The sequence below is a fragment of the Anopheles funestus genome, chromosome 3RL (genome assembly GCF_943734845.2).
Source record: "Anopheles funestus chromosome 3RL, idAnoFuneDA-416_04, whole genome shotgun sequence".
NCBI classification, from domain to species: domain Eukaryota; kingdom Metazoa; phylum Arthropoda; class Insecta; order Diptera; family Culicidae; genus Anopheles; species Anopheles funestus.
In genome coordinates this window covers 59721643-59745810 of record NC_064599.1, presented here as the reverse complement: position 1 = coordinate 59745810, position 24168 = coordinate 59721643, and the positions used below count along the sequence as shown (strand labels likewise).

The 24168-nt window shown below is 38.3% G+C and overlaps 1 protein-coding gene across 14 annotated transcripts in view; it reads right to left on the bottom strand.

Annotated features, from left to right (window-relative positions):
* Nucleotides 1-24168, bottom strand: part of LOC125768381 (heterogeneous nuclear ribonucleoprotein L) — a 182837-nt gene that overhangs the window by 24145 nt on the left and 134524 nt on the right. For 5 of the 14 annotated variants that reach the window (XM_049435957.1, XM_049435960.1, XM_049435961.1 and 2 more), the window contains 2 exons: nucleotides 18260-18349; nucleotides 14201-14269 (listed from right to left, as the gene is read on the bottom strand). The exons of 1 other annotated variant lie outside the window; for it this stretch is intronic. In XM_049435957.1, coding sequence (XP_049291914.1) covers nucleotides 14201-14269; nucleotides 18260-18349 — 159 coding nt within the window. The remainder of the gene's footprint in view (nucleotides 1-14200; nucleotides 14270-18259; nucleotides 18350-24168) is intronic. 8 more of the 14 variants (XM_049435959.1, XM_049435971.1, XM_049435964.1 and 5 more) reach the window with 4 other exon arrangements.

Genomic DNA, 24168 nt, shown 5'->3' with positions numbered 1-24168 from the left:
TATAACATTCAAATATAAACGATATTGGAATCTGAAATCGACGTACTCCGCTATAATAAACACTATTAACATATTCCCTGTATTGAAATATAGTATATGCCAAATATTCATTATGGCTTACTCAAGTTTTGAAAGGTCAGGTTTTAATGTTGATGAGTGTTATCGACAGTATTATAGTATTACAGTAGGATAGTATATGTTTTTAAATCATTGTTTTTTCTTTATTGACACATGTCTACTTAAATGTTGCTATAATATTTTTACTATTTTCTACTCCTTGGATTAACCTGCAAATGCTCTCAATAAAAATTTTGTTTTCATTTTAAAAAAATCACTAAAACAATCCTTTTTTGCTGAGCATTTGAGTGTGCATGGCCATCGAATAAAGGAAAAGAATTTTAATTCATCACTTGAAAAGTTTCGAAATGTTCCACTTTTCGGAGGTTTTTCATTCGTGTGTTTCTATAGAGCAAACCACTTGATTAAAGCCATATCCATTTGTCAAGCAGTGCAACAAACAATCCCGACATCTGAACCCCTTCAGCCATCAATCAAAACCCCAAAGAAAAAAACAACAACTAGGTATACTTCACAACATGTTTTACTGTTGCAACACCATTTCAACAACAAAAGCAAACAAAACTCGGAAAAGCTCAGCTTCATGTTTTTTTTTCGTTTGTTAATGTGTGTGTGTGTCTGCTAGCTGTTGTCGATGAATTAAAACGACATCATAATCCGTCAGATAATGTTCATAAATCAAAATAAAATAAATGGTCATACGGTTTCTTGTCGGTTCGTTTCAACATTTTGCCTCCCATTGCTCCTTCCTTGGTGACGAGGGGGGGTTCATCACGAAGGTGGCTTTTAATAATCATCCTCCGGTGCAGGCAGAACGGACGGTACGGCGATGAAGTTTTGTGCAATGGTGGTGCAGTTTCGGATGCAACGCAACAACACCAACCAACCCGGGGGGTTGAGTTCATCAGATTAAATTCATATAAATAAACATGTCCCGAGATGAATTATGAATTAAACTTTGCCATTCGCCGCTTTTTTGCAACAACACAAAAAAAAGAAAGAAAAACATCGTCCCGCTTTAAGTGAGATGGATGGAAAATTCCCATTTGGGGAATCGGGATAGGAGCGCGAGGAAAATGGTTGCGTTCTGTTGGAAACGCACGAATGATGGCCCATGATGGATGCAAATTTCTTCCATCATTCGAGTGCAGCCGATGTATCCTAACACCCGTCGAGTGGATCATATTTCGCGTCCGTAGCATTTACGTTCTTCACCGCGTCTTCAAGATGATCGGTTGGAAACAATTTCCGAGTGCCGTACATCGATTGGACGGGTAATTTGTTAGGTTCAACATTTTCCAAACCGTTCCCGTGCCGTCGCGTTTCGGTGCTGCTGGTTTGAGAAATGGTTGTAATACTATCGCACATTGATCAGCCGCACGGCTGCTGCCTTCTGCGTGTCACTTTTTCCCGGTGGATTCATTAAATTTGTAACCGAATCCGAACACACATCTCGGGCTTGTTGTGCAGTGGTACATGTGATACGGCAAGTGACCCACTTTTCATACGGTCGAGTCATTTTTTCCCGTCTGCTGGTGAGATAGTAATGGTTCTGTTTATTTGCTATCGCCTATCAACACGCATCGTTTTCCTGAACCACAACGAGAAAAAAAAAGATACAGAAAATTCTGCTCACCATTATCATTACCGTCAATAGCTTATATTTTTTTCCACCCAAAACATTTGCGGATCGAGAGTAACACACGAACAAATTGCACACACTTAAAGGACCTGGACAGTCTTCCATTACGTTCGAACCATTTTCCCACAGGATAAAGCTTGTTCTTCCTTCTTCATGTCATCGAGAAAAGCGATCCTACCGACGACAATATAAGGCGAACGATTGTCAACCATTAGGCATTGACATACATTAACATAAAGCGGTATTAAAATGAATAGCGAACCCTCGCCTACAGAGGTGGGCGTGGTTCGGTTAGAATTATTTGGTGCTTTTCCACCTTACGAACCTTTTGCCTGTTGGGGGAAAATACGCATAACGTTAGTTTTTCCATGCTGTAAGATGCTTTCCACACACATTGGAACGAAAGACCATGTAGCCCTTGTGCGTTGCTACATTCTACTCCTCCCCAGGAAGAGCAAAACGTACTCGAAACCACTCAATCAAACGTGCGAGAACGTAAGGAATACCTTTTTCCGGCTTCGTAAGTGTGCCGTGCACTCACCAACTCTCACGTACCCACTCATCGTCGACGCATTGAACTGCTTGCTTTCGGCAACATCCCGTACCGTGACTGATAAGAACCGAAAGGCAACGGGAGAATGGAGAAGTTGCTGTTTTAATAAGAAAAATATTTCGTTCCCTCTGTCAGTTTTTTTTTGGTGGGGAAAAGATGGAAAAAGAAACCCAAGATAGAAATGTTAGTGTTTTTGGAAAGCATTTTTAAAACGAAGCAGCACTGCCGAAATGGAAACCCACAAAGAGCTCTCATTTTGGGTAACTTTTTCCAGCACACATGTTACACAACCACGCTACGATCCATTGTTTGATTGGTCTATATATGTGTGATTTTTTTTTGTTTTACTGTTCGTTTGTCTAACCACTTCAAATCGGTTGAGTGCAGAACACTGGCCGGCATCAGGCATATTTTTTGAGCTTTGTTTTTGCCGTTGAAAGAAAGATACTTTTCCATCTAGAGAACAGTTAGATGGTGTTTTTTTCTCTTCTAATTCTCAAGGTTTTTTTACCACTTGATGTTGCCAGCAATCAACAAATTGGTTCTGTGGAGATGAGTTTCTTTGGAGCAAGCATCACTGTTGTGTTAAACAGTAGGAATAAATAGAACCTTTTAAAAGTTGTTTAACTAGTTCAAGATGTATGGAAGTTTAAGTTAGGAAGCTACAAATTTTAAATTGCAAAATTCGAACAGATGTAATTGTGAGGCAGTGAGTTGCCTATACCTAAATTATTATTTGCTGTAATAGTATAAGCATTCGTCGAAGCAATTTTTGTGGGTAGATTTTCTATAAAAATACAGTGGAATGCAGTTTATACGGGTGCTGGAAAGTTACATGGGTACTCAAAAGTGCTACACGAAAATGATAGCTTCCATCGCTAATAAACACAAAACTCCAAAATCGATCCAATATCCATGAATTTAAATAGGAATTATTATTATTTTTGGGCAGAAATAATGCCATACAGTATGTCCAAGTTCGGACAAAAAAATAATAGACGATCAACATCACACACGTGTTTTTATGAAGCGCTTTCATCACCTGAGCACAAATGACCAGGCGTCTCCACTTTCATTACAAACGACCAGGCGTCTCCATTTTCAGAGAAAAAATTAACAAATTTCCAGAAGAAGTAAAAATATATAATTTTTACTAATGAACCTTAAAAGTCAGATACTCCGGTTAGCTTTAAAAACTTATTGTAACATTTTATTCAAAGTTTAACAATATGCTTTCTATCATTGAAAAAACAGAAATCAGAATAAAACATAATATAGGCAATGGTGGACAAATTCACAACTGCTGCCAAGAAATCGAATATCGCACAAAATGAAGGCATGCGAACAGAAAACCCCAAATTTTCGTCTAGCAAACTCTTTTCAGCAACGACAATCACAAGAAAAACAGCTGTGAAGAACGGTTTTGTTCCGTACGAATGATTGAATTATTCTGTACGACTGAATGGCCTACAAACAAAAAGAACAAAAAAACAAAAAAATGGTCTACATCGATGAGACATATTTGCCGTCTGGCGAAAACTGGAACCGTAGCAACCATTTCTGAGGTTAAATTTGTCCTCACCCCACCTTCCACCCAACTCACGCAACAAATGCCGGTTCGAGATAGCTTCATCCTCGAGCTCCGATGGGACTCGCGACACTGAGCATCCTCCACATAAACCGTTGCACCAGGACACGTACGAAATGAACCGTTAAGTTTTCCACAAAACAACAAAACAACCGGACCTCCGGGAAATCTTTGCAGGCGGTGACGCGGAAGTACCAAAAGGTCAAACACGCAAAACGTGCTGTCGTCGACACGTTTTCGGGCTAGGCTTCATTTCATTGATCCCGATCCCGATCCCCAAAAGACGGCAAGAGCACGTGTTTCCGGTGCTTTGACTTTCGATATTGTATCGAAAACTTTTTCCCCCAGAATCGGGGACAGTTGTTGAAAATGGGAGAGGCGTAAGGGAGAGAGGTGATGTATTTCCTCCCTTCGCAGCCTCCTCCTCTTCCCCTAAAATACGGTTCCCAAACACAGGACTAGATGATAGAAAACTGATCAGACGGTTGTTGCTTGTTTTGCAAGCGAATGTTCACCGAGAGTAGGATAAATGGAGGGAAAATTTGCATCAAAGTGCGCACATGACGCGTATGTGCCTGACGTACGTCGGTTAGCCGCTGGCAATTGAAATTGAATAACCGAAAGCTTTTGCAATCAGCAGCAGTGGGCAAAATTGCGCACATACCGGAGGCTTTTTATCGATTTAGGTTCGAAGATCGACCGTCCAATTGCTTTGGCAACGGTTATATGAAGCGAGGCCTTGAGTCAATTGAATATGATGATACCATTAATCCGTCCATTTCGATTTTGCCAATAAAGGTGGGATTGGAATCTGTTTTAATAAACTGCACATTCCCTACGCGCTACTCGTTACGGCGTTATGGGTGACGGGTTGAATATTTATAGCATAAATTTATAGCCAAAATTCTTCTTATCACAAAACATTCGCACACCACTCTCGACGGTACCGGATTGCTTTGAATTGCGGTCCCAAAACGTGGTAAGGTGGGTTTGTTTATTTATTTAAATTGTCCATTCGTTTATAGAGCTTTTCGATGACGTTAATTTTCCCAATCTCTGTCTAAGCCAGTTGCTGGCATTGAACCGATACTAAACAAAACCGAATGTGTGGTACAAGGAACAAACAGGTGAAAGAACACAACTTGGGAAAATGGGTACATTTTGAGTCGTTTTCTTTTCCCATTTCCATATCAACGTGCTTCATTTATTTGCACACAGCTTAGAAAGCGGTAGACACGAGACAACTTGGCACAATGAGCACCGAATTCGATGAAAACACTAAAACAATCAACCTCCGGATGAGCAGGTTAGGTAAGAAGTGATGAAAATTATGCTTTCGGCAATATCGGACTTCAGTTCGGCTGTGGAGTTGATGTTGCAATCGACACAACAAAAGCACACGGATCGTCTCGAGGCACTTCGAACAGAGAAACTGAACAGTCAGTCAGACACCACAACAACAACGAAAAGCGACAGATGCAAACGATTGCTATAAACGGTCCTTTTCTCGCATCGGCATATGCGGTTGGCCATTTAATTGAATTTCCATTTCCAACGACTTTGACAGCCATTCGTTCGAGTGGTTTTTGGTGGCTGTCGGCGGTGATGGCAATTTGCAAATAATTCACGCAAATATCAGGAAAAGCTTTTTAATTGAAGTGTTGACGAAAGTGATGAGGTTTCTATACTGAGAGTAACAACAAAAAATTCTCCTGTGACTATTGCTTGCATATGAAGCAAATTATGCGAAGGAATAATGGTTTACAAATATTTTGAATTAATTAACTTCTCGCTCTTTTCAATTCAATTTTTCTCATATCAAGATCTTTTTAAAACACTCTTACAGAAAGATGCAGTAAAATTACCTTTACTCAAAAGAATATTGAACTTTCACCTGAAAAAATTTCAGTACAATTTTACTGAACTGCGGAAAAAAAATTTAATATGTAAGCCTATAGCCTTCGCAAGTTTTCAAATAATTGAAATTTTTCTTTTTTTAAAATTTTTATTATTTTTTATCCTATTTTTAATTTAAAGCATTATTTGAGTGAAAATAAACTTATTTCAACCAATTGGCATTAAAATAAATCAATTTAAATTTTTTTGCAAAATTTCTCAAAAAAAATGGCAAGGGGTACCCCTTATGAAATTTTCGAGTGGAAATTTTTTTAAATTTTTTTTTCTGATTTTTTATTCTTTTTTTAATTTAAAGCATTATTTGAGTGAAAAGAAACTTATTGCAACAAATTTGCATTAAAATATATTACATTTATAAATTTTGGTGAATTCCTCAAAAATGAGGAAAATTTTACATTTTCTCAAACAGGGTATGGAACTTGGTTCCTCGAATAACTTCTGGCACAGACATCTGAGGGCATGGCCGTCCAAGAAGAAAATGTAGCCATTGGTCCCATCTATCGACTACAGGGTAAAGATTGGCGATTCGTTGGATACCGACCGAGTTATAGACAAAATTTGGTGCAAAAATGAGCCTTATCAAATTTTCAACGTTTTAGAATTTTTTTAATTTAATTATTACTTTTTTTCTTTTTTCATTTAAAGCATTGTTTGAGTGAAAAGAAACTTATTTCAACCAATTGGCATTAAAATAAATCAGTTTTTAAAATTTTGCTAAATTTCCTAAAAAAAAGGCTAAGGCTATATAGCCTTGGAAGTTTTGAAATTTTTAGAATTTTTTTATTTTATTTTTTATTTTTTATTAATAAAAAAGGTACACCGCATACAAGAACGTGTGGATTGTACACAATAGATATTGCCATGAGAAATGAATTAGAATAAATGAATTGCGTTTATGGTTTCTTGACCAATATTAAGAAAAATCCGTGATTTTCGGTAGGACTCATGAAAAATCGGTAGTTCTGGTCACACTGCTTACAGGGTGATTACTATAATTTTACACTTCGGTAGCAAGTGTCGTTACTGGCCAACTCGACTTCGGTGCATTATTTATTCATCGCCCCCTTTTCGGCGCGAAATTCTTCTATGGCCAGTTTTACCCACAGTAAAGTTCACAAACGATGTGACAAAGTAACGCGAACCCCCGTCGTTCCGTTTTTGTCGTCAGTCGCATCCATTTCGCTTGATTTGATTAATTGTCGCCGAAGCGTAGCGAAACGTCAAAACGGGTGTTAAAATGAAACGAAATTCTGTACCCGGAGAAGTAATGTGAAGGAAATGAATTTCCACTTGCGAGAAAATGTCTGCAACAATGTCGGCTGACAGTGTGCAGCTTCCATCACACCTAACTACCCGCCGAATGGAGAGAACGATAATCGTTTGGATGACACTTTTCACAGCCACGCACGCGGTACTTGTGTGTATGTGTGTCTTTCTTCTTTGCCAGTTGACGGAAAAGATTAATTATTCTCGATTACAAATTTGCCCTTCTGCATGCTGATGAGCAGAAAAGTGATCGTAGCTGCATGGGTGAAATATTTCAGCATTCCGCAGGCGCTACTCTTGGTTGGTGCGCGTTGAAACATCATAACTCTTCCACACGGAAAAGACTTCCTTTGGTTTTTTGTTTTGTTTAATCGCGTAGTGTCATTTCCGATGAACCCCATCAAGGTTTCCAGGGTGTTACCAGTTGTTTACATGCGGTTAATGAAAGAAAAACATTTCTTCCGATGGAAGTCGAGTTAATTGGGAATAAAACAATGGCCTCTATGTGCCCAACAGAACTGACCCATTTTAGGGAGGATGATTTTTAATCATAGCCCATCATGCAGTATGGTGTACGAATCAGATGGGATAAAAACTAACAGCCAAAAGCAATTGCTGCCTACAGAATGTGTGAGTGCTATGGAGAAAAAATTAGACCTTCAGGTTAATAAATGACTCAAATCAGTGGCAGTTGATGAAAATTTCATTATGAATTTTATCCCAGGTGGTACTATTTTTGTACGATTAATTATGCCCGTCAGCACTGAAATGGTTTTTATATTAGCAGTATAACCCCAAACAGCTTGAAATAACTGGTTCAGTTTTTCTTTAAATGTTATCAATCAACACGGTCAAAAGTAACATCGTTCAGAATTAGCCACGTACGAATGCTCCAGTAGTTTCCAGTTTGAGAACACAAAAAAATCCTTCAGTCAACATCACACACGTGTCTTTATTGGAGCGCTTTCATCAGTTCAGCACAAGCGACCAGGGCGTCTCCACTTTCATCACAAACGACCAGGCGTCTCCACTTTCAGCACGAATGACCGGGCGTCTCCATTTTCAGCATGAACGACCAGGCGTCTCCACTTTCAACACAACTGTCCAGGCGTATCCATCGGAAAACACCCTTCCCATCTGCCTTCTTTCCCACCCATCTCGCACAGGGTTGCATGATTAATCGCAGGCGACATTCCGTCCCGAAATGGTCACGGTACAGTTGGTAGCGCTAGTCGCCACAACATTTCTGGACACACAATTTTTGCACTAATTAGTCACACCGGTGTGTAGAGCGTCGTGCGAATCACGGCAGTGGCGATGATTGTCATGGTGCGTTATCGCATGCGGTTGAGAAATATTAAAAGCAAAAGCATCGTCGAACAACCGAACGGTGCAGCTGTGATGCGCGTGTTGATGCATGTCAGCAGCAATGGAATGAAGCAACGCACAGGCGATGAGTAATTACTGACTAATCTAGAAAAATGTAGCCATCCGAAACGTGAAATTAATCACATTAATAACAGTTCAATGCGTTCTACTGTGCTGGTGTGTTGTTCAGTTGGGAATGTTTTGATTGGTAAAACAAAAAAGATTACCGTCATAAAAAGTTTTCGGTTCGTTTACTATGAATTCAACTCCATTATAATAGTGAAGCGAACAAAACGACACATAAATAACACATTCCATCACATGCTGTGGTTTTGGTTTGGTATTCAGATAAATCCGTTGGTAAGGAAACTACTTGACACTAATCCTATAAAGCATTACAAATGAAGTTACACTAACAGGATTTACAGTTGCAGCATAAAAATGGAAACCAATTTTCCACCTCGTTGCACCGTTTCAATGCATGCAAAACATGCGGTGGATTATTCTTCAGAAATAAAAATCTCCTTAAATTAGTGTCCCTAAAACATACGCTTAAAATTGAATGTAGCAAATAACCTCAATTGTACCAATTACGCTTTACAATTTCACTATAAAACAGGATATGAGAAACATATCGTTTGAAGACACATTTTAGATAGTCTTTGTTGATGTTCAACTAATCTAGCAAAGTACGGGTTTTGATAGTTTTCAAGCTTCAAGCAAGCAAAGGATTTGTACATTCATTTTCATGCGCTTTAGCTTTCCATTGGAACAGAGAAAAGATGTCGAAACGATGTCAAGAATAAACCAATGAAATATTGAATAATATACGTCGGGACGTACTGCTACCTCGAGTTGCCTCTGTTCTTTCACTGTGGTGAAATAATTGAATTGGTAGAGCTGTCACTGTGCATAAGATGGAGCAGAGTTGTTGCGATATGTTGAATTATTTTATTCCTTCATCCAACTCCTTTCCTGTAGTTTTTCCGTCCCCATCCGAAGAGGGAACGACAGTCCCATTGCAGCAGAAAATGCCATAGTAGAAAGGATACAACAACAAGGTGCAGTCAAGGTGGGTAACAAAATGGAAAGCTAACGTTTCCATTTTAAGTTCCATACCTGTCGGTCGGATTTAACCATCTGTCCCCGAAGGTTTTCCCCCGGTAGATTGGCCAGGCTACTGCTACATTCATGTTCTGTGTCTTGTGTTCCTTTCTTCATTGCATAATGTGCAGTTCTGCAAAGATCGTTACACTTAACCCACTGCCCAAAATGGCGGAAGAAACGGAGGTCGGTCTTCCGGTACACCGGAAGTTAAATTTGTCCTACCCAAGAAGACAAGCGTCGATGGTAAACATGGTGCGAGTGAAAACAACAAATGTAAAAGAGAGTTCTTGCGTTTCACGTCTATTTCCGAGATGTGATTCGATAACCGGGTCCAGAACGGGATGCAACAAGGCGGCGCTGGGTGGAATTTTAAGCACGCTTTGAAGACATTCCGAACCCAAAGTGTGGCACGAGAATGGTAACCTTGTCCAATGAATTCTGGATGGGAATGTAAGCCGGGGAAATCGCATCGGAGCGAGCTGCAGGAGATGATGGGCAGATTTAATTTAGTATCAAATGCATGAGCACATTCGTCCACGAGACTGCACCTCCTAACTCCTCCTGTGTGTATCGGTGTACTTGTATCGAAAGGGATTTGCATGATTTGCAGAGCACGGGTTCGGCAACGGTATGGGCAGGTGGGGTCTATTTACGTTGTTTGATTAAAATACCACCATATGAGCTTATGTGTTTTGGGGAAGGATTTACTTTCCCGCCAGAGGCTTTACATGCTGATGATTTATGCATGGAAAATCTATTATCCACGTTCGAGGCACGTATGGATGTAGATAATGATATACAAATCATTTCAAATTATTGTTCAAAATAGAAATTATGATATATTTACAATAATTATTAAAATTGATATTTTACTTGAGGAAATATACGAGTTGATGACGAGCACATTAAACGATTAAGTCAAATGTGTAGGTAGAATATGTAAACTATGGTATTTTTAAAATAATTTTAGTCATTTTTAACGCTAAATACAGTGTTTAACAAAATGTTTACTTTCTCTCGCTTTTTGACAGTTCATTACCAAGATTTTTATAACAAAGGTTATCTTTTGTAATGTTACTAATATTAATACAGACGAAAAATAAATAATTTTCACCACTTTTATTTGATATTTTCCTTTATTGTCTGTAATAAACTATACTCTGAATGCGTCTTTCTTTTCCATTTTTTTAAGCAAGAGAATGAAATAAAATTTAATCTCTCGTTTCATTGTTTGCTGATTTAAGCGATTCGAAAAATCAACATATTTCCTATACGAAATGAATTAAAACAAAAACAAATCATTTGTCTACCAAATCTAGCGCCAGCATAATGCGATAAGCCTGCACGGCTTTTCATCTGAAACGAATCGATGTTGTGATATGAAGCGCATAAATCTACCATATCATCGATATCGTTGCTGCGCGGTAGCATCGTAAGCCCACTTCCAACCAGATCCATCATATTTATCACACCCATTCGGTAGCCCTGGTTGTGTGTTCGCATTTCCCTCCTTTATGTACGTTTCCCTTTGATCCGAGTAAATGAAGCTGCTAGGAAGCGAAGGCAACAAAAAAAAACTCTCATGACGATGACGACGAAGATGATGATGGTTATGGATTTGTTTCGATACGGATCATCGAATCCATCGTCGTACCGACTATCGAAAAGCCAATAAGAGAGTGATGGTGCTGGCACATTATTTATTATGAGTGGATTGTTGTTTTTCTTTTTCCACTCACCCAATCTCTATCTCTCTCTCGCTTTCGATTCGCTAGAGCATTCCCAGTTTCCGGTGATCATCGATCGATCGTGGAAATGAAACATGGCCATGGTCGCGGAAACAATAAGGAAGCGAAATGAGGACCAAATATGTTTCCTCATCCACGCTTACCACGCTTACCGGGGCTCGCGCGTAGGTTGAGATAATCTTTCATCATTCGATTCGGCCGAAAGCCATTGGAGAATGTGTCTTGAAAATCAATAACAAAAGCAGCATCTTCCTCGGCCGCTGGTAACATTTGATTTGGCACTTTGTTATCGTGTGCCGATGGGCTGGTGGCGCTTGTTTTCTATCGTTGCTTTTGATTTGCTGAAGAAGCTTCGATTTTCCGCAAAAACCGGACTGGATGGGGTAGCAGCAGTTTTTCCAATATATTTCGATCATTCAATTTAGTTGTGCCGATGCCTGCCTGCTCTCATTACATGCGTCCTGGTCCTTTTATGGTGAACAAAACATTTTCGTTTCGTCCGTTTCGTCCAATACCAGCGCAGAGGAAAAATATTTCTTTTGTTAGCACGAAAAAAAATTAAACCTTGCTTCCATCTGAAACCACTAATCGGATTTACCTTGTCCCTTTTTGGAGGCGTGAAGCGTGACATATATCATTACTCGGTGGATGAAAAGACCACCACAGCCCTTAGGGGACAGGGTGACAGGCGGCAGATTTGGCTGGTGATAAGTTTCTGATTCAATTTCTCACCCTCCCCAAAAATTCGCGGGAAAGTAACTTAGCCGTAGCGAAAGTGTCCGCTAATGAGCCGGCCCAAATGAACCGAGAGATTTTATAAATGTTCATTGCTTTAGAGCTGGACGTTCGAAAATAACTCACCCTAGCAGAGGAGCGCCAATTCAGGAGCGCAGATAATATAATATCGTTCTTGAGATATTGAGAAACGCGTAGAAAAAATAGCAAGGGATTTGATTGATAGATCGATGGATCGGTCAAAAAAATATATAACTTTACTTTACTATTTTTCTCCGCGGGGTCACTCTCGTCACAGTGAAGCGCGTCAGCCCGCATGAGTTTTATAGGCGCTTATGCAACGGACACGTGTGTGCCTTATCATTGGGCTCGTGTTTCTAAACGGGATGGATAAACTTTTCCCATCTAGGGGAAAACTTTTGGCGAGCAAATTTTTGTGACGAGTGTGACTCAACTTTTCCGTCGATGCGTTGCGGATCGCGAAAAAAAGGATATTTGCGAGTAAAATGGACTGGCATAGAGAGTTGTGCAATTTTCGAAATGGTTGACGATAATGATCCATCGATTTCCAAGTGTGACACAGTGGAAAACTGTCAATAACAATGAGGTAAAAAACTTTTTTTTAAAGTGTTGTTTTATAAGCTAATATTTTGTTATCAATGCAAGAACGGGCTTATTTAAGATATTTTACATTTTTTTTCCAACATTTAATTTCTTAGTCAACCTTTGCTAAGGTCTGACTAGCCTGGATGTTAATACATGAATTCAAAGAATACTGTTTTTCTCGAATACCTTCGGAGTATTTGAATATATATTTGAAGAGTTTCCCCCTTCTTGTGTCTGCCTTGTGTCTACTAGTAAAAGATAAATCAAAGATAAAAACAAAAAAATATAGACTACGTTTTAGTAAATTAAAAAAGTATAGAAATAAATTTTTATAAGCCAATTCCAATCCAAATAAACATACTAAAATTAGTCATTTCAAGTCATTTTCAATTTCAATTAAAAAATAAGACAAAAATGTCAGCAACAACTAAATCTTGCAAATAAAAAAATTGCCACAAAACATTATCACAAAGATTTATCTATCCCATGCACGAGCGGGATGATAGCTTTAGCAAACGGCCGGATTTAACACTTTCAACGGTTCAAGCCAACCGTCAAAACCAAAAAACCAAACCACAACCAACATGTTCCGGCAAAGGATGAAGATCATTTCGCAAACCATCCGTAGCTGAAAACCCCGTTGCCAAAGTTCGAAAAGTAAGCGAAAAGTGCACTAAACGCAAAACGGAACACAGCTTATCGGTTGCGTGGTCAAGTGTTAGCGGTATTCAGGAGGACTACGGGGACAAGCGGCAGACAAGAGCAAGATATCATTCTCGAGCTTCACTGCACGTCCGGGGTCCGGTTTGGAAATCATTCTTCAAAGTTTAATCGAACGTAAAAATAATTGCCACAACTAGAATAATCCTATACCATGTGGTTCTCCTCGCCATGGATAAGACATGGGAGTTGTGATTTTCGCGGTGAAGAAGAAAAAAACCAGAATGGAAAATATCGATTCCTGTGAGAATGGAGTTTAGATGCAAGAAGAAAATTGAAACTATCGGTCGAATCGACGAACGTTTTTGTGCCAGACCGGGCTTTAGTCCGAAACTTTTTGGATCACAGAAGAAGCATGAGAAGTCAACAAAAGGACCATTGGTGGAGTGTTTTAACTTTTCCAACTTTTCCACTCCACTGCAACGGAAGATCCCGAGCGTCAGTGAGCGTATCTTCCGGTCGGATAGCGGTCGTAAGTAAGTACCGAAAAGAAAATCTTCACTTCGCTTTTTTTTCGGATCGGTGATTAATTTTTTATGAAATGAAAACAAACCAAATTTTGACCATCGTCGGATTCCGCGAAAGAGGAAAGAAACATGGAACGGTAAGGAATATGCAAACGTTTTTAGAACAAAGTCCCGAATGAAGCACGGTGAAAGAAAACTTTTCGTTCCTCTATTGAAAACACGTGCAGGAAACTTTTAATATACCGGAAGCGTACATAGCCCAACGGAAGCGGAACGAAAGTAGTATCCGTTTCCAAGCCGTAAAAACGTTTGATTTGGATAGGATTTCATCAAGGATGGTTACTACATGACATTCGGGAAGGAAAGATACTACGGGGGGAACTACGGGACAGGATTGTTACTTACTTGAGCGGGTCCCTTGAGTAGGTTGAGAGTACTCGTTGTAGGGTGTATGTGATGGTGAAAGGTACTTACCTGAAAGCAAAGCAAGAAAAAGAAAAAAAAATTGTCAACATACATACAAAAAGAAAGCAAAAACAACATAAAGAAAACACCGCTTCAAACACATTCAGTGCGTAGTGCGTGCAAGCCAATAAACGATCGAGAGCGATTGAATGCGGAAGCGAAGCGGAAACAGTACAGTGAGGGAAAAAAAAGAGTTTCATCCAGGGGTTAAGGGAATGAAGGTGGAATGCACATAACGATCAAATAAAAAATAAATAAAATTGATTTTTTTGTTTTCCACTTTCACGCTGCTACCTACGGATATGGTATTTAAATCCGTGTCGTGTAAAATGTGTTTCAGGCCTTTATCGGGCCAGGGTATGACAGAATTGCAGCTGAAACGAAGGAAAGCTGACGAACAGGTAGGATGATAGTTCTGTGAAAATTTCAATTCATTCTTTTGACGATAAAGCTGAAGGGTTGGGTGAGAATCGATTAAAACAATCAATGAATGGTGATTTAATAGCTTATGCAGGGCACAGTTCAGTTAAAAAGCGTGCGGGAATGAGATTATTAATTTATTGTAAGGATGAATGACATGAAATAAAAAAAGGAAGGTAGCAAAACAAAAAGAGGGAGACAAATAAAAGGCTTATGAATGAAAGGGTTTCATTTAAATTTTAGCAATATAAAAAACTTTTGTACAACTACCTTAAAAAGAACTTCAATAAAATAATCCTTCATTCTTTTATTGTAAATCAAAATCATTAGCATGAAAACACTATTCAAAAATCTTGTGACTTCCATCAAATGTGAGATGCAAAATTTCATCTCATCAGCATCTGCTTGCTGCAAGAGCAACACCGGCTCGTATGAAATGACTTCAAAAGGGCTCACAAATTCAAAGGAAAATCGTTAAGAATGCATTCTTCTGCAATCAGACACAAACGCCTCAAGATGTGCTTGATTTTCTGCCGCAAGCTACTTCACATACGTGAAACAGTGAAAGTCAATAAGCGGTTGTATATACTTTGATTGTGAACTTCATTTTAGAACCGCTTGTCTCCAAAATTGGCTTCATTTTGCAGTGCGAACTGAATACGTATGAGTGCAGAAAAATTTAAAAGGAGAAAATGAGTTTATAATACATAAAAAAGATGTTTAAAGTTTGTGAAAAATAAAAATTGAGATCATTTAGTAACAGAACTGATTTTTGTTGTATAAGTTGTTTTTAAATTTTTAAACATACAACTCAAAAAGAAAGGTAGAGTGTTTTAAAATTATATAACAAACTACAATTATATGATACATAAAAACAGCATGAAAAACATATTCTTCAACTTGAAATATCCTACTCTGAGTTGCAAGAGAGGCTTTGATGAGTTAAAATATTAAATGTAAAGTTCTTTATTGAAAGTGATGTATACTGTAAGATAAAGATAAAAGGATTAAAAACATCACCGGAATTGTTTCGCATGCATTTGCAATCCAAGCAAATAAATAATCGATTGCAGAGATACTAATTTTCCATCCTGCTACATACCAGACCCGGAGAGAGAGAGCGAATATTTGGGATTATAATTTAAATTGACATCAAACACATTGTTTGCGTTTCGTGCATGCATCATGCTAACGCCTTCGTTCGCCCCAGAACAAAACCCACCTTCACCCCGTGGAAATTAATGTCCATCCGAATCCGATGGTGTTAATTAGATTGTCAAAATGGCCGACGGTTACCCATTTTCCAGCAGTGTACAACAGGCGACGATTGGTGCTGGATTGGGTTGGCGGAGCTACCTTCCACAATGCATCCCCAACAAAACCACCCAAAATGGATCGGTGGTCGGTTTGATTGACAAATGGTGTACGGATAGTGAAAACGTAAGGGTGGAACCGAAGACCGGTCTGTCAACTGTCACGAGCGCACACACATCTATACATACACCCTCGTACGCTAGTGTACGTGAGTGTCACAGGGTTTTAGCGTCACTTTCTCGAGGCTAGCCAGTAGCTTTATAATTCAATCATTTCCATCACCATCAGTGGTGGCCTTGTGGCGTCATTGTACCGTACGCAAATCCTTCCGGCCTCGTGCGATGCATCATTGTAGCGCATGAGTGTGTGTGTGTGTGCGTTTGATTGACAGCTCCTGTCACGTTGACCAACTGCATTCCGAAGCGCCAGCAAAATGGCCTCCCTTTTCAGTTAAGCGCCTCGAAACATACGGCTTATCGCGTGCCAATTGGATCAATGTTTTGAGTAGACAAAAAACATATAGAACCGAAGCGAACACATCAGTACATCGAGAGTTATACCGGTATCGTTCTTTTTAATCGGCAATGGACATTTTATTGACGTAGTAATTTAGCATAGGTGTTGGGTTGAAAACAGAGATTTTTGTAGAGTATTTAGAGCTAACTGTTTTTTTAAAATAATATTGAAACATAATTTATATTCAAAATAAATATTTGCTTCATAGCAAATTTATGTTTTTTTCTTTAATAAAATATTTTTTTAATGTAATTTATATTAATTATTTAAATAAAATCAAATAATTATAAACTTTTACCTGGATTTGACCCTTATCATAGCTTTAGACTAGCTGAGTTACAGTTTCGAAAAAAAATGTAAAAACCCTTTAAATAATCTTAATATTTATCAAATCATATCAAATCATACGATCACCCTCGGAATTAGACGTCGAACGTTCAAGCTACACCAAGCAGGTTTATTACGCTCCTAAACAGGTTGCACAACTTCCGAACCATTCACTTTGCAGCCTAATACCAGTTGACAGACGTAAGAAAAAGTAAAACCAGTTCACGGTAGGCGTGTTATTGCGTTTGAGGAGAGAAACAAAACACAAACCTCTAGTACAAACTAACGCCTACGCTTAAGAACTAAACAGATACATGACAACTCCAAGTGCGGGCCTCGTTCGTTCAAAGTAGCTTTACTGGAATGGAGCTTTACTTTTACTTTCGGCGGGCAAAAGTTGACAAGCTACGTTGGTGATAGTTGTTCATTCGCTGGAAGCGATAAAAGCCTGTTTGGTTATTAGGCGGTATCTATCGCACTGAATGATCTCTAGAGTAACAAAATGGTTCACTTTAATGGATGTACAATGTTCTCGAACTAGGTGTGGGTTTAAAAGATTAATTGTTCTATTTAACCAGCAGCTGGCACATTTTAATAGACCATTTTATTGCCTGGGTATTAAGATACAGGGGTTTTCGAGGGTATATTTTACATGTTCATCAAGATGTTGTTTTGTTCAGGCATATAAAAGTCAATTCATATCCCTCAACAAAGCAACATCTCGATGGACAAGTCAATTACACCTCTGAAACCCCTATAACTTACTTAAATAATTGCATTTTTTTATAGAATTGACTCAGTTTTATTTTATTTTTCATTTATATTTCTCTTAATTGTCTGCACTACACAGAGTATAGTAATGAGATCAGCAAATATATCTTGTCTTAGAATAAGAATCTAAGACAAAATTCATAGAAAACCTCATAATGATCGGTTTTGCTACCAATACAAAAGCAATCGAAAGCTTAAAGTGCAGCATTATAATATAAAAGCGTAAAATAAAGACAGAGAAAGAGAAATTTAGAAAGAAAGGAAGATAGGGAATATAGGTTAAGTAAATGAGCATGATGATGAGATGAGTAAAGCTTATAAGGGGAATGATTATTATAACAAAAAAAAAACTTTTTCCATAATTATGTTTGAGTACAAAATGAAATACACAAAATGGCAAATCTAAAAACTAAAAGCCCTAATGAAACAAAAACCCGAAACCAAATGTAGAGTAATCGCAAAACTAAACACAATCATAAAACGCTATCACCCTTAAACACTCTACATAAAACATAGAAACAAACTACACCCGCTCAAAACTAGAGAGAGAGAGAGAGAGAGAGAGAGAGAAAGAATGAAACTATAAACCAAGAACTAACTAAACAGAGAAGCTAACGGGAAAGGGTAATCAAACAGCAAAACTCTACTCACTGTACGGCTGCGGTCGTCCACCGAAGAGCGTTGGATCCTGGAGCAGGGGCGAGCGTCCATTACCGACCTCCTTGACTGTGGTGGCAGCTACTTTTGGTTGAGCATGTGTATGGGGTGTATGTATGTATTTTTGGATAAAGTTTGTATTGGCCGTAGAGCGATGGTGATGGGTTTTTTTTGGAGGGCAGTAGTGACAGTACAATTGCGTTGATATTGTATTTGTGGAGTGCGTATTGTATATACCGTACGAATGCATGTGTTTGTATGTGTTTATGTTTTATTTGTGTGTGTGTGTTTTTGCGTATGGGTTCATTTGGAGTTTTATGCAATTTCCGGATGCATTTCCATCGGAACAAATTTTCCCCCAAAAAACGGCCGGGTACGATACCCATATTAAAAATGGGGCATGATTACATTTGAGTAAGTGGGTTTTATTAGATTACAAACATTGTTTCATTAGAGAATGGAAAGTTTTTTTATAAAGAAACATATTGTATCAACGTGGTAAAGTTGTTACGTTGGTAGTATAAGATTTTGATTTTGGTAGTAGTACAAATGTAGCAAAACACAACGAATATTTTTGTTTGTTTGGTTTGGCAGAGAGAGATATATATATATTGGTTTGGAATTTTTTGATTTGATTTTTAAATATTTTTATTTTTTTTGGCAGAACATACACAACGGAAACGGTAATGAAAAAAGAAAGAAAAGCAGAAGAAAAAAATCCCAATTAGAAACGGCTTGAAGGCACTTCTGGAAGGAGATGGGCTGGAGATGATGATAGGGAGAGCAGAGTAGTTTTTGCGGTGAGATTGTGAGAACGGTCGTAATGTGAAAGAAAGACAAAACAGATAGACAGATAGACAGACGGAAGGACAGATAGACAGACAGACAGAAAGACAAACATACCAAATTATAAACAGGTTTTGTGAAAGACGGACAGAAACAACAAAAAAATCAACGAGAAAGAAAGCGAAATTTGTAAATTAACAGTTAAAAAGTTATAATGAAAACTGCGCTTTTTGAATATAGTTTGAACAAATGCTAGCTTGTAACCAAAGACATAAACAATACGGATAGAAACAGACTAAACGAGAGAAAGAGATGTATGACAGATCCTTTATTTACCATTTTCTAATACAAAGTGAATGATATACTACAATTTTCTTATAAAAACAAAAATAAAAATAGAACAATTTTTAATCGTAATTTTATTACCTAAAACAACTAACTAAAACAGAAAACACAAACATAGAAACAAAACATAACAAAAGTAATTATGATCTACATGAGATTAATAAAAGCAGATAAAACATGGAATGAGAAATAAAACTCACAAAGGAGAAAAATTAAATAAAAAGAATTCAATGAAAAAAACTACAAAATAATGCAAAAGTAGCAACCGTCGTTATGTGGTTAAGTGTTGTAACTTTTTATTGCCTGCAAACCCCAACGCCCTTAGGAAAGGAACTGATTGCAGTAAAGTTTACAACTTTATTTTGCAGACATTTCTCGTGTTGATTTGCAGATTATTTTTCCCTTCAGTAAGTCTTTGCGTTTCATCATTCATATTTAGTTTTCCCATGGGTGAACCTGAACTTACAGATTGAGCAGATGCTGTTTTTTTTCTTTTTGCTTCTTTTTACGTTGATTTGCATCACTGATTACAGCTGGTCGAGAAGAAACATAAACAGCTTACGAAGATATTGCTAGTGCGTGTGCAGCAGTGCCGCTGTGAACAGTTTGTGAGGTTCGTGGCGGTTTTTGTGCGCGATTTGTGCAGCATAAAAGCAAGAAAGCAGGATTGCAATTTCTCACCAAAACGATGTGATGGAAAATTGGTGGTTGTGATGGTGGAAAAACTTTGGTAAATGATAAATAAAAGAAAAACACTGCAATGAATTCAATTCAACGTAGCGCCATGAAGAAGGTATTTTATTCATTTTTTATTTTATCACAATAATAATTATTTTTATTTAAATATTTTGTAAATATCAGCTGAATAACAAACAATAAAGATAATTTCATAAATCAGTTTTTAAACTGCATGATTGTAAATCATACGATTGTACATTAAAATGCAAAAACAAATACTAATTTCCATCCAGTGGAACAGGCGTGTAATATCCCTTTTTTAGTTTATTTAATTCCCTCTTGACCTATTTCAACTCGAACAGCGTTGGAAGTTTTTTTTTCTCGCCCATCCTCTACAACGTGCCACTTATCTACCACCGAACCTATTACCCGAACGCTATCGTACGCCATAAAAAAGGTTTCAGGTAATCAGATTTACACTTAATTTTCGCGCCACACTCACACACCCATCGACACGTCTGATCACGCTGTCCCGGAGGGTTTTGTTTGATAGTCGACGCTATCGACACACACACACACAAAGGGAACATTTAAACTTGTTCCGATCATTACTGCCACTCGGGCTCGATGGCAAAAAGGGCACACGATAGCCCGCGCTGCATTGGTGCTGATAATGTGCAAAATTGAATCAATATAAAAGACCCTTCTCCACCGTTTCGATAATATTACAAACACACATACACAGAGAACATTACGGGAGGAAAGTTTCTACCACAGGCAAATCGAGCAAATGTCACACATTTTCCACACGATACAGAATTGAAAAGGAAGCAACAAAAATAAACAATAAAAAAAATAAATAGAAACACAAACTGCCCATTTTCCACTATTGTCACGATACTTCCATTTGATTTAGGGTTGACACTTAATGACGTCATTGCTAGCGTAAGCTAAACGCCGAGAGAGCCGACAGTCAATTACGGTCATAAATTTATGAAATCTTACGGACAGCCTTTGTCCAAGTGAGTTGAAGACACAAACAACCAAAAAGGGCTGGACAGAAATGGTGAAATGTTTCTCAGACAAGTGCTCGTAGAAACTTTCTTTCTGATCAAGTGACAAAGTGACCCAAAGGTAAACCCCATTAAGGATTGGTTTATGTGTGACTGCATTGAAATAGTCAATCTTCCTGCCAAGAATTGCTTGTGAATATGTTACTAAGTGTAGAAGTAAGTAGATAAAAATCTTTAAAAAATCATACATATTGAGACAATAATATATATTGTATTGAGACCACTTTAAATTGATTGAATTGATCGTTATCAAAATATGATATTTCTTGGAGCTATTATTTTTAACTTGAATAATTTGTTAATTGGCTACGAACTAAGATACTCAAGTACTAATTTAAAGTATCTTCTTTCGTAATAAATTTAAAATTTGACTTTTCGACTTCATTTGACGCAACGACAGTGTGTACTGGGAAGGCGTTTTTTACAGAACGCTCTGAAGAAAAGCGAATAAAAATATTGTTTGTGTTATTTGAATAACTTTTAATACGTACTCTTTAATGTGTCTACTTCTTCGCAAAAACACTGTTAATTCAATATTTCATGTAATTGTCCTTTAAAAAAATCAAGAAAATAAATTTTCTTAAAAACAACCAGGCGTCTCCATTGGTAGATCGATCGATTTTTTTACGATATATTTTTATGTGATCTTGCTTTCTACTTCAAACTACTTCCATTTCGCATTCCGTTACAAGGTGGAAAAATTTTCTTGTTAGAAAATTGCGTATTACAATCCATACCTAAAACCACACACGTGTGAACCTTGAAGTGCTGAACTGCAATCAAACTTGCAACAGCTTATTACAACACCACTGGAAGTGCAACAAGCGGACAAAAGTTTTCCCACGGTACGAGGACACTTCTTCTTGAAAATTAGTTACACTGCAGATTTGTTCCGGTGGACTTTATTTTTACGACAAACCACAGAAACACTTACGAACCTACTCAAGGTGAATCGTTGTTACATCGCTTGCATTGGTTGCGGTACCTAGCAATGCCAAGAGCAAACGAAAAAAAACAGAAACTTGAACAACTGGTTCTTGAAAATTATTTAGCAAAACTTTTATTGCAACGTATGTAACTTTTGGTTAGCTTTTCGAGTACCAAAGTTACATCCGATCAAGGTGCATTCGCGTGAACTACTGTTTTTGAAAACAATGCTTTCCTTTAAGTTTTTTGTTCATTAAACTCAGTTGGCAATTTTAAATTTTTTTTACGCTAAATTTTACGCCATTTTGTTTCATTTGTTACACTACAAACCGGAACATTTTCTAGATCTGTCTTTCACCCGTTATCAGGTTCGACGGTGACAGCACCCTTTGACGCGCACCTCGACGGAAGGAATCTGAAACGATTCTCTGCTTCTACGTCCTATACCGAATCCTATTTTAAGGAGAATGCGCAACCCACAAATTGCGTACAGTTTCAACGTCACCACACAATCACTTGGTGGGTGTTTTTTTTTCTGTGTTTGCACCACAAACCGGTGTGGAATGTTCGTTCTGAATATTTCAAATGCCACTCGCTCATGGGTGCGGAACAAGTCCGCATCATGTTCACACTGGTGTTAGTGTGTGTTTTTGTTTTACCCACGGGGTGAAGGTTTTTTTTTCGGTTACTGTAATACAACACTTGCGGGCAAACAAAAGGACACAACAGTGCTCGTATTTCGCACGTAACCTTATCCATCCGCGAATTGTGCAATTGCATTCAATAAACAAGCGGACGATTGTTTCAGCGGTTGAAACCGTGCAGCAGAGCACGCGGGTTAACGACCGATTTATTTTCGGTAGTAGAGCATGTGAGAGTCACAAATTACGGTCAATGGAACTGGGCCGAAACATCGACTGTCTGCAGTCGCTTTATATTCATTAATTTTTGTCAACATGTGTATTTTTTTTTTGTTGGTTTTGGGACAAAACTTAAAAAAACAAAAAAACTAAAAAATCATTCCATCATGAAAAACATCAAATAAAGAATTAATTCTGAATATGTTTTCTAGCCATTTTTTATCAACAAACAAAAAAAAAGGAATGATTCTCAACAATGATCAGAAAAGCTTTATCAACATATAGCTTTACAACTCAATAAACAACACATTGGGTTGATTATGTCGGTTTGGCACGCATCAAGAATTGACGCTTTTCATCCGACTTTTTAATCAAATTCCAACCGATCCCGTCACGTTTGCGTTGCGCCCTAATTGAATTCCAAGCTGGGTCAAAATTCGTGCCATCCGAACAGTGTCGAACCGTTACCGATTCGCTCTTCTCGATCAAAAGAAGTGCTGAATGGCAGAGAAAAAAAAGTTAAAGTTAAGAAACATAACCCTTGGATGAACGTCACTGCGCTGCGATACGGCAATCTATTCGCCAAGACATTGATACGATAAAGTTGCCCGTGTGAAGGCACGGCACAAGGAAGCCGAAACAAATCGTGATGATGTGCACTCATTTCGGAAGGACCTGTGAGATTAATCATCATTGACAACTCGCCCGTACGACATCCATCCGCAAGCGTAATGAGTTGTACAATGTAGCGTCGTCAGAGCGCCAAACGACACGTCGCACACAAGAAAGGGAAGACACACGAAACCGAACTAACCATAAAAGCAAATTTCCCTCCGGACCCACCAACCACGGCACGGTGTGGATGTGTATATGTGAGTATGGTGGTTTGTACGCTTGTGACTCGGTTACGTCAATGCCTGTCCGGTACATGACTTCCGGCACGGGTTTGAGGTTATGCTTTTCCAGAGAGTGCGCTTCGGGTTTTGGGTCGCGCACTCGCAACTCAAGGACGGCATAACCCGTACCGGGGGGCTCAGCGAAACGTGTCAAATACCCCTGGTGGCAAAGGATGGAATTTTCTTGCGACGAAAATGAAGTTGCAGATTGTGCTGAGCAAACTCACCAGCCAAACCTGACAACAAGAACGAACAAAAAAGGGGTGGCTGCCCGAAAATATCACCCACATCAATCTCTTTTACGATGACTTCGTCATTCAAGCTGTCATCGTTGGCGA